General features: G+C 40.9%; 1 protein-coding gene across 7 annotated transcripts in view; it reads right to left on the bottom strand.

The window, feature by feature from the left end:
• Positions 1 to 16,655, bottom strand: part of LOC147331753 (thyroid hormone receptor alpha) — a 117,929-nt gene that overhangs the window by 23,399 nt on the left and 77,875 nt on the right. For 5 of the 7 annotated variants that reach the window (XM_086287964.1, XM_086287965.1, XM_086287962.1 and 2 more), the window contains one exon: positions 2,769 to 2,830. In XM_086287964.1, coding sequence (XP_086144090.1) covers positions 2,769 to 2,830 — 62 coding nt within the window. Of the gene's footprint in view, positions 1 to 2,768; positions 2,831 to 6,832; positions 7,161 to 16,655 lie in introns of those variants that run through there. The other 2 variants (XM_086287966.1, XM_086287967.1) reach the window with 1 other exon arrangement.

Below are 16,655 nucleotides of genomic sequence, written 5' to 3'. Positions count from 1 at the left end.
GTTCAGTTCATCGATATTTCTTCTCATCACACAGCAAGCTCCATCTCAAAGGTCAGAATTCTGATTTGATCATTCCAAAACCAGATGCTGTAGAGTGCAGTGAGGAATACCCAGGAATGGCCAACTCTCTGCCATCTATAATCCAGTTTTGAGATCCCTCCCCAGACGCCTTAACGCCCACTCACATCCTGGGCCATCTGACCTCAGGAATTCGCATGATAAGGTGGGGCCAGGTTTCACAATGAACACACCTGAAACTCTGGCTGATTGGGACCCACACCCAGTTTCACACCTTGGCTCAGGCGATTAGAGGATCATCAGGGGGTCCTTTTGTCCCTCTGTGGGGTGAAACTCCCACTGGGTTTAAATCTGGGACTCTCCACCATTTGACCTTAGAACTGAAGAAGCTTCTCGGATGAGAGGTGAAACGTCTTCAAGCAACTTAAAGAAGTCCAGACGCTTTTCTTTGCAAGCTCCTTTGACTACGATGACCTGGATGACTGAGAACCTTCACAGACATCCAAAACCAGAGTTTTCCTCTTTTTCAGCCATTCTGATATTTGTTCACTTGTGTGCTTTAGGATCAGAAGCTTCATTCTCCTATAATCTTATATGTTTTGACACAATTCTGAATTCCCATATCCCTCAATGACTGCAAGGATCCTGGCCTTGAGGAAATCAACTCTAAGCCACAATGCTACTTCCACCACACTTCACGGTGGGGATGATGTTTTGGTGCAGTACCTTTTCAGTGTCAGGCAAAAGCTCAGCTTTTGTCTCTTCACGTTACGTGCTTTTTCATGAACAAAGACTAAAGCTAAGTGTAGGGATTTCTGCAAACATTTTACTCCAAACGCTGGGTTCTTTCCAATCTGCCAGGACTGCATGTTGTGTTCTTGGTGTCCTGAACTTTGCTCCATTTGTGGGCAGTTTGCCTATCCATGGACTGATGTACAGCCAAGTCTTGTTTTTGTAGCCTTTGCCAGCTTCATACCTCTTTTAAGGTCGTCTAAAAGTTTTGAGCAATAATTGAGGAAGAGTTCACACCAGCCAGCCTTTTTTAAAGATGATAAGACTAGTAAACAGATTTTTTATGGCTTTACTAATAGGGGGAGGGGGGCTCTATAACCAACAATTGCAGTCTCCTTAATAGGAGCACCTCACTCCCAGAACCTTTTGGAGAAATCACTCGCACAAAGTTTTTCTTCCCTGCTTTTGTCTGTAAATGTGACTTAGACTTAAGGTCAAAGATTAAGAGTGGAAAGCCGGTTAATTAAATCCTTGTATAACAACCTTTTTCTTGCAACTTTAAGACAGGCCGTCTTCCCCGCAGACTCTGATATCATGCCAGCTTATAAGGTTTACACTCACATTCCCAGAATTCATGAAATATGCTTTTCATCTTCACATTTCATTGACTAATTTATTTCTCTTCAGAAGTTTCCTTGAACTCTTTGATCCTCTGAAGTCACACAATATGAATATATGTAACGTACATAAGAATTCTAACCTCTAAGCTGTCATGTAGTTGCACAAGGACCACCAACCACCCAAAGCACAGGTGCAAACAATAACCCACATGTACAGACGCTGCTGGAAATCACAAAAGTAAAGTCTGCTCCACAGGGAGCATACTTCTTCAGTCAATCCTCTTGTACTACTGAAGCGAAGAAGGAAAAAAAGTAGATCCATTCTGATTCTGTATAATTTCATGCGATAATGTATAATAAACATATAAAAGTGAACGAACAATGCTGTTCCTGAGTCAAGTGGTTTACAAGAAGTCTTTGCATCTTCATCACAGACGGGATTTGCAACATAGCTTTGGTCGTGATGTAACAGTTATCTTGTACAAGACCTACCAACTAATTGGTGACTGGCAACCATTGGGATCTCGGGAAAAAGTGTATTTCCTGACAGTGATGCATCCAAAAATTCCTTGTGACTGTTTTGGTCGTTAGCAGACTAGCACACTCAACTACGGATTCTGTGGAAAATGTTAATTTGTCTGAAACCACACGCAACTACTGTGAAAAGTGTGGCCCAAACCTTTAGCCATCAAGTAAAAGTTGGATCTTTTGAAATGCACTGGTTCCAGCATTAAGGCCCACCTTGTATTAAATGTGAACGTTCCAGTTTTAGTGCGCAGGAAGAGCCCAATTAAAGACATGTCTAGGTTCAAAGACTGTTGTGATTTTGCAATTTCAATACATACAATTCATAATCCAGATTTGTAATTAAGCACCCCTACACCACAAGCTACCACTATGGAAAACACTACATTTGCCCCGATTAATTTGGCTCGACGGTATCTGAGGCTAGCATATTAAATCAGGAAAAAAAAAAATCATGAACAAAATACAAAGTTTACAGGTAGAAATAAATGCTGATTCTGTTTATTTATCCATAACATGAATAATGATTATTGCATACATCTATTTCTTTTCTGATATAATCCATTAAAGATTAGTCCTGAACATTCATAGACCTGCCTAACCAATCCCCCTTGGTTAGCTGATTTGTGTTCAACAAGGCCTCTGAGGGAAACTATACAATGGTGACGAGGAATAATCATATTCCTGACAATAAGGACACCACTGAAAACCCAGGGGAGCTGCCGAGTCACGGATTTAAACCAATCACTGGCCGAATCCAGCAGTACATCAAAAGACATCGTCTTAGAGGAAATATGCTTTGAATTGTGTTCACTTCCATGTGGGGGGTGACACAAACAACACGAGTGAGGCAGAGATAATGAAGTTAGTTACCGGACATGCTCTTCACTGAGCACTGGCTGTTCTTTCTCTTCCTTTTCGGCACATCTGGCCATCTGGGAGGGTGGAGGAGAAGAGGGTGGAAGGGAAAAAAGACATAAGTGATTAAAAAAAGATAACATTATAGCAGCTTCAGGAAAAAGATCATTAATAAGATTTCTTTTTCCAAGTCAGATAATGCAAAGACAGTTTCTGTTTTGTTTTTTTTGGTAATTAACTACATTAAAAAAGACATAAGATAACACTGCTAGAAAAACTGGTAGAGAAACGTGGAAACTATGCTGCATTTTAGATATTTAAAGGAATCCTCTCCATAAATATGTTGGTCTGCAGTCATAGCACAGACTTACATTTTACATTTGGTTTGCTGGGTAACCAGTCTGACACTTGACATTATATAAGAGCTGTTAGTTTGCTATGAAAATGTTTTTAATTTCTAAAGATCTACTCGTCAAGGTTGTCACTTGTCTCAGACTCTTTTCGCTCTTTACATTGAACCTTTAGCACAGGCAATAAGAGAAAATAATAGTATTCATGGGGTCGTAGTTAATTCAAGAGAACACAAAATAGCTGATGATGTCCTTTTGTACTTGCCGAATGTACTGACCCCCCTGTTCTGGTCGACTGGTTGAGCGTTGTTGAGGAGATTCATAAAATGGAAAAACTTACCTTTTTGTTAAGGCTGCAAGCTAATATTTATACCACGAGATGGGACAAGTGGTTGAAATATATCCGAAATTAGAATTTTTTTTCTTCCTTTCTCCTGTTTGTGCCTACCCACATCTATATAAACTCTTGCATGCCTCTCCGAGGCTGCTCTTACATCTGTATATGTGCTGTCAATTCATGGATATAAAGTCATGTTCTCACTGCCAGAATTGCTTTGTGGGAAAAAGCTGTGCTTTTCAGTCGACTGCTTGTTTTGTTATTGTTGTTTTTGGTTGTTTGTTGTTTTCCTTTTCTGTTAAAATACGTAAAACCTTTATTAAAAACTAAGTAATAAAAAAGAAGAAAATCTTTTTAATTTCTAAGATCTTTCAAGATCTCAGTGTCTCCTTGTCTTGCTTGTTTTGAAATATGTTCAACACGTGGTCCCAAAATGAGTTCCTGTGATAAATTTGCTAAAGTCATGGTTGAGCGTGGTGCTAATTAGCAATCCAAACCACCACAATATGCATGGTAAACAAATACAGCACAGTCTCTTCAAACGCCACTTCAGCCTCGTCTATGGTTACAGCAGAAACAGGCTGGTATATTTGAATCTTGTTATTTCGCTGCACTATTGAGTTTGTTCTGCAAATAGACTTTGGTTTGAGCCCATTTCCTTTTTGTTGCTAGGCAAAATTCTTACCTTGTTTAACCTTACTTGACGAACTATGCTACCCAAGCTAGCTTGAGTAGTGTTAGTCGATAATGGCACAGATCAAACACTTGACCATACACGGTAATGACTGGTTTAAAAACAAACAAATAAAACGATAGAATAAGAACAGGATAGTTTACAAATTACCGAGTGTTGTCGCGTCATTTATGGCGGGCTCTAATGTCAGTTTGTACTGCAAGCATTCTGCACATGTTAGCATACTATGAATGGCTGGATGGACAAATGAACTGATAGGCAACAAAGTTTAACTTTTGGGGGATTACTGACAAACTCTGGTCACGGATTCAAAACTGAATCATACCAATGCTTCCCATGCATGGAAATGAAGGCCACTCCACTCTATCCTCTCCACTTAAAGACTGCACATGCACCATTCATCCCCACCTTCTGTCGCTTTCTATAATTTTGTATCCTTCTCCTTTATCACGCTCACATGACAAATTCTGTTATTTGCAGCAGATTTGGATTACCACACTCTCTCCATCCCCCCCTCCCTTCCCCCCCATCTATCCACATGTTTGGCTGTTTGCTCCACACCCCTCGCATTCCCATTTTCTCTGTCTCTTTAAAAGCTCTCTCTCCAAACCACTGTCACTTTGTCGGCTCACAGCTACTGCTATATTCCCTCGATCTTCCCAGTGATTTCTGTCTTTCCCTCCGCCCCACCTCTTTCCTCTTCTCCTCCCTCAACTTCCATCAACACTATTAGGTAACACCACTGTCGTCCCTCCTTCCCCCTGCTCACTGGCTGTCAAATCCACTTTGCTCTTCCAACCTAAAAAAAAGAAAAGAAAAAAAATCCTCTGACGTCTCTTTTTCAGTTCTTGCTGCTCTTCACGGTCCATGAAACATATTATCTTTAAAGCAGTGCACATGGTGAGGCAGTAACATGGTGGGAAACTGCCTGCTCTGGTAGCTGATCAATGTAAACTGAACTGGAGTTTATGTCAGTGTTGACAGCTCTTGTATACATTTTCTACAATGTGAAGGAATAACTCAAATGTGCAAGTTAGTGAGGTTTGGAAAAATTTCCAGAGAATGATTTAGCGCTACTTGAAATCCAAATCCAACTTAAAAAAAAAATGACAATCCACAGGGGAGAGGAAGTTTACGTCTTTTGAAAACTGCAATCATAAAGCTGCAACCATTTATTCCTGACCGCTATGGGGGCAGCAGAACAGAACAGGCTGAAGACGTCCAGCCCTCAGTGGTCTCCATGGTGGTTATAGAGAAGAAGGGTGAACAATTACAGTTTTGTATTTATACATATATTTTTTAGCAAGTTGTTGTGGTGTCTGCCATTTATCAATGAGAAAAACCTGATATGTTGTGAATCTCAGTAAGCTGCAAATCTATGCAAAAGGCGACTGCTAGAGCAAACAATCAGTCATATATGACAATTATCAGAGCACAAATCTTTGCGTTTGATTTGTGTACCAAAATCATTCTTAATATCTACTTTCATACCAAACCAATGTGTCCTTAAACATAAACCCGTTAATGAGTTTGTTTGAATGCCTGACAGGATGGTAGCAGGATGTTACTTTGAAATGGGAACATTTATTTTGTTGCCAGACAAACCGGTAACACGCATTTTTGGATAATTTTAGGATAAAAAGAAATGCACAGATCATTTTACATGTTGAGCTGAAACTCAGTCAGCTTGAGTCCTTACAATGGATCTCTTGCAGGTGCGTCACTGAATTGAAAATGAGCCTTAATTGCTCTGAAAAGCAGGGCAGCATTTTTGCATATTGTCTTTTGCATATCAAATATCACCATACCCAACTTTGACTGCCATTCTTATCAATGAGTTGGGACAGAGATACTGCGACAGTTGGACTAGCCCATCTTCCAATGACAGTAGTTTTCACTGTGTGTGGGTGTACACAACTTTCTTATAGATGTCCCCTGGAGTTCTGAGGATTTTCTGCCCTGGCTTTTGGTCTCAAAACGGATTGTAATGATCGGTTCTTGTGACACCCTTAATGAGCTTGTTTAAACCATTACCATCTTCGTTAGATTTTAAACACTATAACTACCTAATTAATTAATTGATAACTTTGTGAGTTAGTTGAACAAGCAGTCTTAGGCTGATTTGTTAATGTTACTACTCTTGTAACAAGCTACTTGGCATCCATGCTACGGCAGCTTTAAATAGAACCTTTGCCTTAATGAGATTCCCTTTGACAAAGAAATAAATAGAAACTATCCAAAGTGCATTTCTGTTAAAATATAACATACATTTTGTGAAAATGGAAACAATTATGTGGTTGCAAAGACAGACACAGGAGCTGGTCTAGAGCTCTGACCTGGGGCATCAGTTGAATGATCTGGATGTGGTACATGCACTCACAACAGATTTATTGTTAAACTAGCAAGGCTTACAGAATCACTAACATCCTTTCAGATTTCAGACATTTCATCAGATGAAAGTAAATTAATGCAATCATCCCTTGGAAATCAAATTTCTGGACTACTGTTATGAATTTGTGACTAATAAACTGGTTTACAGATAGCGAAGACCATAAACAGGACTCAACACACACAGACATCTCATACTTAATCTGTTATGAGCATGTGACAGGGGGCACAGATGCCAGCAGAGCACACACCCACTTCCAACAGACATACACGCAATCGCAGAGAAATGCATTCCCGCAATCACACCAACCTGTTGATGCAGTACGACTGTAAGATATGCATGTTGCTCCTTTTGAAGGAATATCAGCAGGAGATGATGCAGCCCAGCAGCACCGTCTGCTGATCCAGCCTCCCAGGAAGTTACTGCACGTGTCCCACTCAGCCTGGTTCACATGAACACAAGCTGTGTTTGCAGACCTCAAATCCCCGACTAGAAGCCTCCCACTGAACTCAGCAACGAGTTGATCCCAGACAAATGCAAAAGAACTGAGCTTGAGTTGCTGCAATCAACTGAAACAGACTTCACTAGTAGCTGTGTGCCTCAGACTGGCTGCTGGGAGGAACGGCCACTCTGTTTATTTCCCTCCACCAGCCTGCCTCCCTCTTGCTCTCCCTTCTTTCTAGTTGCTCTCGTCCAGCCTCCCCTCCCTCCCTCCCTCCCTCCATGTCTGCACGGCATGGTGTAGTTCCTCCCCCCTAAGTGTCATGCTCTCTGTCATCACAACACAACTCGTCATGCCCAGATTTACCTTGTACAACCTCTCTCTGTCTCTTCCTGTCCTTGCTTTATTACTCACGTTACGTGTTTCTTCAGCGCGACTTTCCCTCTTCTCCCTCTCCGGCTCTGTCACCTGTCGTTCCTGCTGATATTTTTACATTTGACTCCTGTCACTTTTCTGGTGCATGACCTCTTTGCTAGCATCCTTCTACTTTGCCCTTTTTATTTCGTTCCCCAAGAGGAAAAAAAAAAACTGTTGCCTCTCTGGATCCAAACTCACTTAAGCTTTAATGCTAACTTGATTACATAACAGCAGTCTGATGCAGTCTCCCTAGTAGAGCCAAGCGAAGTCTTATGAGGACACAGAGATGCTAGATATCTCATCAATTGAATTAGCCTTGTCTGTGATCTCTTTTTGCTCCTTGTGAAATCATAAGTTGTAGCTGATTCAAATTTACCTGGGAGGGTGTAGCTGAATGATCCCAAGCAGGGTTCATCTGAGGCAGAAGAGCCAAACAACAAGCTCCACAACAAGCCATAAATACATAAGTAACGCTTTCATTTGCTCATTATTTCTTCTTGCTGTTTTCCCAGTTTCACTTCCAGCAGCTTTAACATTAAAGGCCGACCATGAAAGGGAATGACTTATAAACTGACTTTGCCTTTCCAACTGATGGATTGCTTTGACTTTAGAGATGCAGAACTATAACTGACAGCATGCAAATTTATTTGTCAAACTTTTATTTAAATGAATATTCTGTTTCAAAATAAAATATTGTCATTTAATATCTTGCACGTTCATACAGGACCTTCTGACTCCACAGGTTACTGTACGTCCCACTTTAACCAATATCCACGACTCTGTCATTCTTAAAAACGCAAACTGCTTACATAATAATGACATGTCTTTATTTGTTGTTCCGTTTTTTTCTTCTTCTTCTTTGAATTATGAACATAAAAATGTACCATCAGATTCCGAACCACCATGCAGTACCATCTGGAGCCCATCTGATTGGCAACAGCTTCATTTTTCACCACAACAATGATCCCAAACACACTTTCAATGCAGTAAAAGCACACCTGGATAGTGCTCCAGTGCGTGTGTTTTTTTGCCCTCCATAGAGCCTGGAGCACAACATTATTCAAGCAGTGTGGAGAAAGGACCACAAAGGTGGCCAACATCCAGAGAAGAGCTTTGGATGCCTTTCTAGAAGCCTGTTGAACTTTTCCTGAAGAGTACTTAAAGAAAGCTGCCTAGGAGAGTTCCCGCTAATTTAAATAAAAATAATGATAAAGATGACTTTTCTTTTGGCTTCCACATGTTTCCATTTATGTTAGCTATTGTGGCAATAAATCACAGGACCTGTTTTTATATGAGAGTGCAAAATGTGCACTCCTAGCATGTCGTCCGCAGTAAAGGCTAAACATATTAGACACATCTACGACTGATCAGCTCTGGTGCCTTTTATTGACAGCAGCAGTTAAACTTAAAAAAAAAAAAGCAACTAAGCAAGAAGTTTTTATATGAACTGATGTCAACATTTTGATAATGCGCACAACAGCTTGCTTTGACATTTTAGTGTGGCAAAACTAGGTAATTACCATTAAACAAAACAAATCAGTGTTTGGCAAACGAGAATGCTGAAGTAATGATAGGTCCAGATAAGTTGGGGAGTCGGGGACTACCAGAGTGATAACATTTATCCTGAGGGGATCATGTGTGTCTTCAATCAAATGTATTATGGTCTGCTTTAAGCTATTATTTTTCAAGACATTTCAAGCTTGCTGGTTTCACCAAAGGAAAATGTCAGGGAAATGTCAACCTCAAAGTGATAAGACTTACTATTCCGGAGAATGTAAATGCCAAATTTTCATGGCAATTCACCCAATAGTTGGAGAGAAGTATGAGAGATCAGGGTAAAAGCGGTCGACTGACTTGTAGATCTATAAAACCACATCACTAAAATTAAGAGGGAGATGTCCAACTCCAAGTGGAACTAATTGTGTTTTCTTGATTTACTATAAAGTAAACGGTGATTCTGGGTATGAGACAAGCAGAAACCTGTGGCCTGAAACATGAAGCCAATGGAGACAAAAACTGCACTGGCTAATAGAGTTTTTATAATGTTGAATTTTACACTGCTAAACAGCAGGTGCATACCCTAGTTTAGTTAGTGTTATAGCTAATTTCCAGCTTTTCGAATACTGTACGTTAGGTACAAGAAGTTCCTCTGAACTACACGTTTCCATCACGTCTGTCATGTTGCTGGTTTCTGGAGCAAATTTGAGAAAGAACATGAGGAAATGTTCTCTCACTTGCATGAATGAAATTCTAGTATTTTATTTGTATGTTGCCTAACAAGCATATGTGTGTTTTTGCCTTGCACACATGCAGCCTATAGATGCATCTGTAACTACAGTATGGTCTCTTTTTGTTTTTTGTTTTTTTAAAAACAGGCAACAAAATGTCAGGTTCCTTGTAAATGCTGGCAGTAATCTCAGTCATGCCGCAGTCTCCAAATCTTGTTTTTTCATTGAATGACTGTGGCTGTAAATAGACTGATGGACTGTTAAACAGACTAATACAACCACGGCTTGTATTCACAAAGCGTCCTTGTACTAAGATTAACTCCTCATGACGAAATTCTTAGAAAAGTCTTAGAATTATGACATTTGCTAGGAAGAGAGTTAAAACTAAATCCTGATAAAATAAATACACCAATCAACACGGGTTATATCCAAAAATGTTAGCCCTTAGGACAGCTGATGAGGTGAAAAAACAAACTGTTTCACGAAGCTTAAGACTTGTTAAAAAGAGGGAGAAACAACGGCAACATAATTGTAGTCCTGATGTGGCACACTGAAATGAAAGGACATCACCTTCTTCCTCCTGGTGAGCAAACAGAATATTTGCTTATTCAGTTTGCAAAATCTAATAATGCAATTAATTCATCTTTTTCAGTTTAAGAAGATCCAATCATCACTAACCCATTCCCACCAGACAATCTGCACTTTGTGTTACCCTGAACAATAAAACAGCATCCAAAAACAACAAGGCGGTACACATAATACATGCTCTTTTTAATAAAATAACCACCAACAGAAAGGAGGGAATGCTGCAGAGCCACAAAACTACCAATGAAATTAAGTAGTTAATGCAATTTATGCATCAAATGGATTTGCTTGAGAGGAAAAAATACTAACCTATTAAACATTTATAACTAGAGTGGCAAGAGTGGATACGAGGACATCAGTGCTGGCACAGAGGGTACACTGTACTACACAGAGAAGTCCTTGATGTACACAACAGCAAAAACTCCCATGCGTTTCTTTACAAGGTGAGGAAGAAATGTCCATTAAGAATTGCAAAAGTCACTTCAGTTCAGGTAGCGTTATATTTGCTCCCCACTTTACTGTTCATCTTTCTTTCTCTCTTAAAAACAGTTCTTCAATGATTCTGCATTCAAATGATGCATAAAATGTAACTTTTATTGAATAGAATATTTTCATTTATGTCTGTCTATCTTGCATCGTGTCTTTTTGTCTGTCATTCCTCTCCTTTAGTTCCCCACCTCTGCTAACGTCTTTCTTTTTACTGACAATGTCACCCTTTTTGTTAGGCTCCAACAAACCACTGACAGTTTTAGCAACACCTCAAGGTAAATTCCACAGCGTCAGCTATCCGTCAGCTGCGTCGCTGACTTGAAGAGCTGGAAACAGCATTGAAAAGGTTTTTATAGAAAACTGTGGTGATACTTGTACATTTAGTTTACTGTTGACAGAGCAGTTGTTCAGTTTTATGTCTGACTCTGCTGTTAGACACACTAGGTAACCCGCCTGACGCAGGAATGTGTTGCTACAGTATGCATCTGCCCACACTGATAACTTTTTAAAAAGCCTTCATGGTTCCGTAAGTGTCATCGTCTCTGCAGCATTAAAAAAATGATGCAGAGGTCTGACCTCTGTGACTGTGGAAGGGTCATACAGTTGCTTTCCTCTGGTGGTTACACAAAAAACACACACAGATAGAGGCAGTGTTATGTCACTATCAGTGCTGGGTACTCATGTTGCAGTGCTGGTGTCCTTCCTAATTATTTCCTAGAGGACTGAAAACTGCCACACTAAGGACTACATATTTACTTGTATAAAATAAGGAAGCATAACTGAATCTTGAGATAAAAAGTCTACTCTCCTTGTTGCTGTTCAGCTTGTAGCCTCATCTCAGTGATCACTGCTGCTGTGGTGTAGATCAGCTGGTTGGTTTCGTGATGGTAGCAAGTAGGGATTGCCCATAATGCCCCATTCACACCTTCTAGTAGACCTTCAGAAGGTACTTCATGTAGTCACGGAGGGTCCAGGTTTCCAGCTTAGCCATGATCATGATGGCATCAGCTCGAGGGTCGTCAGGTCCTGCGCAGACCAACTGTGTGGGGTGATGGAGCACCTCTTCAACCTGAGCCTGAGGTTGGGAAGAGTCCCACAGCTCTGTAAAAACCTCCTATGTTGTACCAGTGCCAAAGACCTCACGCTCCAAGGACCTCAACAGCTACAGGCCGGTGGCTCTGACATCCCACCTGATGAAGACCCTGGAGCGGCTGGTCCTGGCTCAGCTTCGGCACCTGGTGAGCTCATTGTTGGACCCACTTCAGTTTGCTTACCAGCCTGGCATTGGAGCGGATGATGCCGTCATTCACCTCCTACATCGTTCCCTCGCTCACCTGGAGACCGCTGGAGCACTGTGAGAATCATGTTCTTTGATTTCTCCAGTGCCTTCAACACCATTCTTCCCACGGTCCTGAAGGACAAGCTGGAGAACTCTGGAGTGGACCATCACCTCACAACCTGGATTTTGGACTACCTCACCGATCGACCACAGTATGTGAGAACTCAGGGCTGTGTGTTGGACAGGGTCGTCTGCAGTACGGGGGCCCCACAGGGAACGGTTCTAGCTGCGTTCCTCTTCACCATCTACACTGCAGACTTCTCCCACAACTCCACCCAGTGCTTCCTGCAGAAGTTCTCTGACGACTCTGCAATAGTCGGCCTCATCACTGATGGACACAACAAGGAGTACAGAGATCTGACCTTAGACTTTGTGGAGTGGTGCCAGCTGAACTACCTCCAGATCAACACTAGTAAAAGGAGTTGGTGGTAGACTTCCGCAGGCACAAGCATCCTCCACTGCAACCACTGAACATCCAAGGATGGACATCGAGGCTGTGGACAGCTACAGATACCTTGGTGTTCATCTGAACAATAAACTGGACTGGACTCATAATTCGTTTTCTCATACTTTGGTCAATTACTTTTCACAGTGTTATCAGTTCTGTCACTAGTTAGCTAACGTAAACTAATGTAAGTCTATAAGTCGCAACCAGCCAACCAACCGATGACGTAATGTTCTGTACTGGCACAAGAAAGCGTTAAACATGTTCTTAAAACTTAAAGTTTAAACATTTGTTTCTTAAACCCAGCTTCACAGACAGTATTACATTTATGTGAGTTAAGAGTAGGGCTCCATAATGTAAATTAGACTTTATACATGTAGAGTTTACTGACAGAGAAGGCTACACCTACGGCTTGGGTTGGGTGGAGCTGCTGCTCCTGGCAGATTACAGTGCCAAAGCTGTCGCTAGATACGCCTGCCATAAAACTATTCTTATACCAAACATACCATCAAATCCAAAATTCCATCCAAGTAACTCAGAGGAACTCTTCAAAACTGTTGGTATCAAAGCATTTCAACAATAAAAAAGAGGCAGCAAAACTAAAACACTGGAAGCACACTGGGACAAATCCTTTGCTGTCCAAAAGGAAAACGAAAGCAGATGAATGTGAAAAACAAAGGCAAGGCCATCTGGAATAATGTGCTCTAAATAGAAGAGACAAAGACGGTTGTTTGCCAGAGTAATAATAGACAGATTTGGTGTAGACGAAACCATCCCCTTTTAGAATAACCTCAAGAACCTCAACAATGAAACACCAGGGTGCATGTGTTTCTGAAAGAAATAGGACCAACTATCAGAACTTCAATGTCCAAGTGTTTACAGTCATGATTTTTCAATAAATAGCAGTGGAACGGTCAGATATTGTGTTGTTGTTTATGGAAATTTTTACAGAATCTATCAATTTAAATCTACAGTAGACAGGAAGGTAGGTGATGGGCAGCAGATTGATCTGAATAGATTGCACTGGTCAATCTCAATCACCTTCAAAACAATCCATAAGGAAATAGCTTATTTAAGCTCTCCTGGGGGAACTGTATCCCAGAGATCTGAAGAATCAATACCAAAGCTGTGGCCCAATCCGTCACTGAGACCTTTTCATGGTGGTTTCTCCTTTAATCTGTATATTTGATATAAATGGTGAAGACTTGAGAGTTCAAGGTCAATGTTTAAAGAACAGCATGCAACTGTTTTTTCTGTTGTTTTTTTAACATGTGAATTTCACTCTACTCAAGATGTGGACCAATAATCCTGTGGCAACAGTTGAATACTGTCTTCTGCGGCTCTGGTGGAACGTTCCCTAAAGACAAATGCTGAAGCGTGGAGGTTAAGAGAAGCGACTCTGTTGTAGAAGACAGCGAGTGAATGTTCTCCAGTTGTAGAGTGGACTGAAATGCTCAAGGTCTGAGTAAAGCTTGCTGAGCTGACTCAGATAACAAATTCACAGCTGTGTCTTCAGTTCCTGAGTGCAGATCTTATAACATGTTCTAAGTATTGTTAACACCCTGGAACTTCAAAGCGCTAATTTTCTCTTTCTGCCTCTGTCAATATAGGAATGCTCGTAATCCGGCACCACCTGCTAAGTCTTACTGATGTTAAGAGGGAGGTCATATGGGTGTCACTGCTGCGACATCTCTCTTTATGTTTGCCCTACAGGCTGTTGATCTGTCTTCTGTTCTTCACAGTGACGCTGCAGGCATGTGAGGCCAAAAGAGATGACAAACAGCACAAGTACCTAAAAACCAAACTGCACAGTAGCTTTTAATACTTGATTTTGACACAGGATGTCATATGATAGATAACCTTCGTGCTAAAATTAAATTACAGGTAGGGCTGCCATGACTAGTCACGATTACTAGCAAAATTGTTGACGACTAATTTAATAGTTGACGAGTTGTTTGAAGCTTTGTAAGAACCAGAAAGACGCAGGAATAGGTAGTAGGATTTAAGAGTGTAATAACGGACTGAAACAGAAGATGGCAGAAATGCATCTACAAGGATGCCAGCTGCCGTTAAACGCCAAAGAAGAAGAAGCAGCAATCTTCGGTATCGTAGCTGTGTCCAAATTCAGGGGCCGCATTCTTCGGAGGCCACATTGATAGGCCGATTACATGACAGCGACGCGACGAAGGCTGTCCACGTTTGAAGACTCCTCCAAATGCGTCCTCCTTCTCCCTAGATTTGAAGGATGGGTCGGGTGTATCCTTCGTGGCCCAATCTATCCTAGAATTCAATGGTTGATTCTGTTGCTTGTTTTAAACTCATTTATTTTAGTGTAAGAACAACTATTTTAAACAGCTGTGCGCACATGCACTACAAAATTACAAAAAGCTCAATCTTTTACTAAAATATGAAGGAAGCTGTAAAGAGCCATGCAGTTTGATATAAACGTCAGGATAAAAAAAATACTCATCAATGAATAAAACAGGAAAAGAGCATTTTTTTAAAGGAGAAATGTGAAACCAGAGATTCCACTGACTAAAAAGATACACACATAAAAGAGTAGAAAAGCTAAATCTAGTGCAGTCTTTCATGTCCAAAACAAGCTGCACAGAAATGTTCTTTAAGTCTGACTGCCAATAGCAATCGCAAGAGCACAGAGCAAATGCCACCATCAGTGCTCTTTCCTAGCAATAGCACCCAGAGAACTGTGCTATGTCTTTGGAGCTGAAAAATCTGAAGGATCTGAGCTCCTCTCAGCAGAAATGATCCTCTTCAAAACAGTGTGTTGTGACGATGTGCCTGCATTCAGCCATGATAAACTACAGCAAAAATACTGACACCAATTAAATATCATATGTAGAAATCCACCTTTTTACATTTTAGACAAACAGGAACATCATGGTGGGAACCACAGGTGGACAAAAATGTTTTGCCAGTAACTCAATGAGACTCTTGGGATGTATCAGTACAGGTAAAATATTTAATGCACTCTGTTTTAATATGTTCTGCTCTGGGTCTAATACACCAAAGACTGTTTAAAACAGATGCAGGTACCACTCTGAAATATAACTGTCTTTGAATCTCAGAGACTTTGGAGGTGGCAAACCTGGCAAAGGTTGAGCCTTTAAACACCTCTAAACGAAGCATGGTTTTAATGCAGTCATTCATCCTTTGTGCTGACGTTTCAAAGGCATTTCAAGTGGGGGAAGTGTAACACTGAGTCATCTCCAGTCAGTGTCAACCAACTCATTTCATACACTGGAGCTAATTTTTCCGCCATCATTGCCATTAGTTTTTTCTGCTTACAAATTCTCAATTACCACATTGTTTTCTGATGAGTTGTGTGTGGAAAAAAAGACCAAACAAAACTATTTTATTATCTCTGCATTCCAAAGACTTCCACGTGTCTCAGCTATTCAAAGGCTCCACTGCCACTTTGACTTATAGGCAACAATAAACTAAAGTGAAAAACTTCAGGGAAATGACTGCAAAGGGTCAAAAAATTTGGAACCTGCCTTCACTGCAATTCCTGTTCCAATATGCACGGATATTGCATGTGTTACGATATCTCAGCGTCCCGGACATCTTAAATCACTGCCTTCTATTCTTATTTTCAACTTTTACTCATAAATGATGAAAGCTGAACTGAAGTGGGCTCGAGGAGTTTAAAAGAATTTACTTCTGATAGTGGAGTCAGTATCTATGAAATGCCAATCCACCCCCCCCATCCAACTAGCTGAGAGCGATATGAAAGCACTGATCTCAGTTCTGCATTACAAACATACGAGGTTATTCTAAGCACAGAAGTAAAAAGAAAAGCACAGAAATTCTTGTAATCACACAAAATTCTGCATGCAAACTTCTTCAAACACACATCCAATCACTCAGTTGCAATTCTGCTTTGCAGACATTAATTGAATTGCTCTGATAAAAGCTAACTGCCTGCTGAAACATTCAAAGGCTTTGCACTGCGGTTAATTTTGAGACATACACACAAACAAATTGGTACACATACACACACCAAATTCTATTTCAGCTCCCCGACTCCAGGCTATGCGAAGCCGTGTGTGTGTGTGTGTGTGTGTGTGTGCGCACTTGTATCAAGAACACGCCGTGACTCAGACAGCACAGAGGGGAGGGGTCAGGGCATGAGGCAGCACTCACAGGAACACGTGCGTGCCCAATGA

This window comes from Aulonocara sp. 'chitande type north' Nkhata Bay, linkage group LG4, assembly GCF_057382095.1.
Source record: "Aulonocara sp. 'chitande type north' Nkhata Bay isolate Kocher_YH1m ecotype deep benthic linkage group LG4, A_spYH_male_GT1.1, whole genome shotgun sequence".
NCBI classification, from domain to species: Eukaryota; Metazoa; Chordata; class Actinopteri; order Cichliformes; family Cichlidae; genus Aulonocara; species Aulonocara sp. 'chitande type north' Nkhata Bay.
The sequence above is the reverse complement of the archived record's forward strand: the minus strand, read 5'-3'. Positions and strand labels throughout refer to the sequence as shown.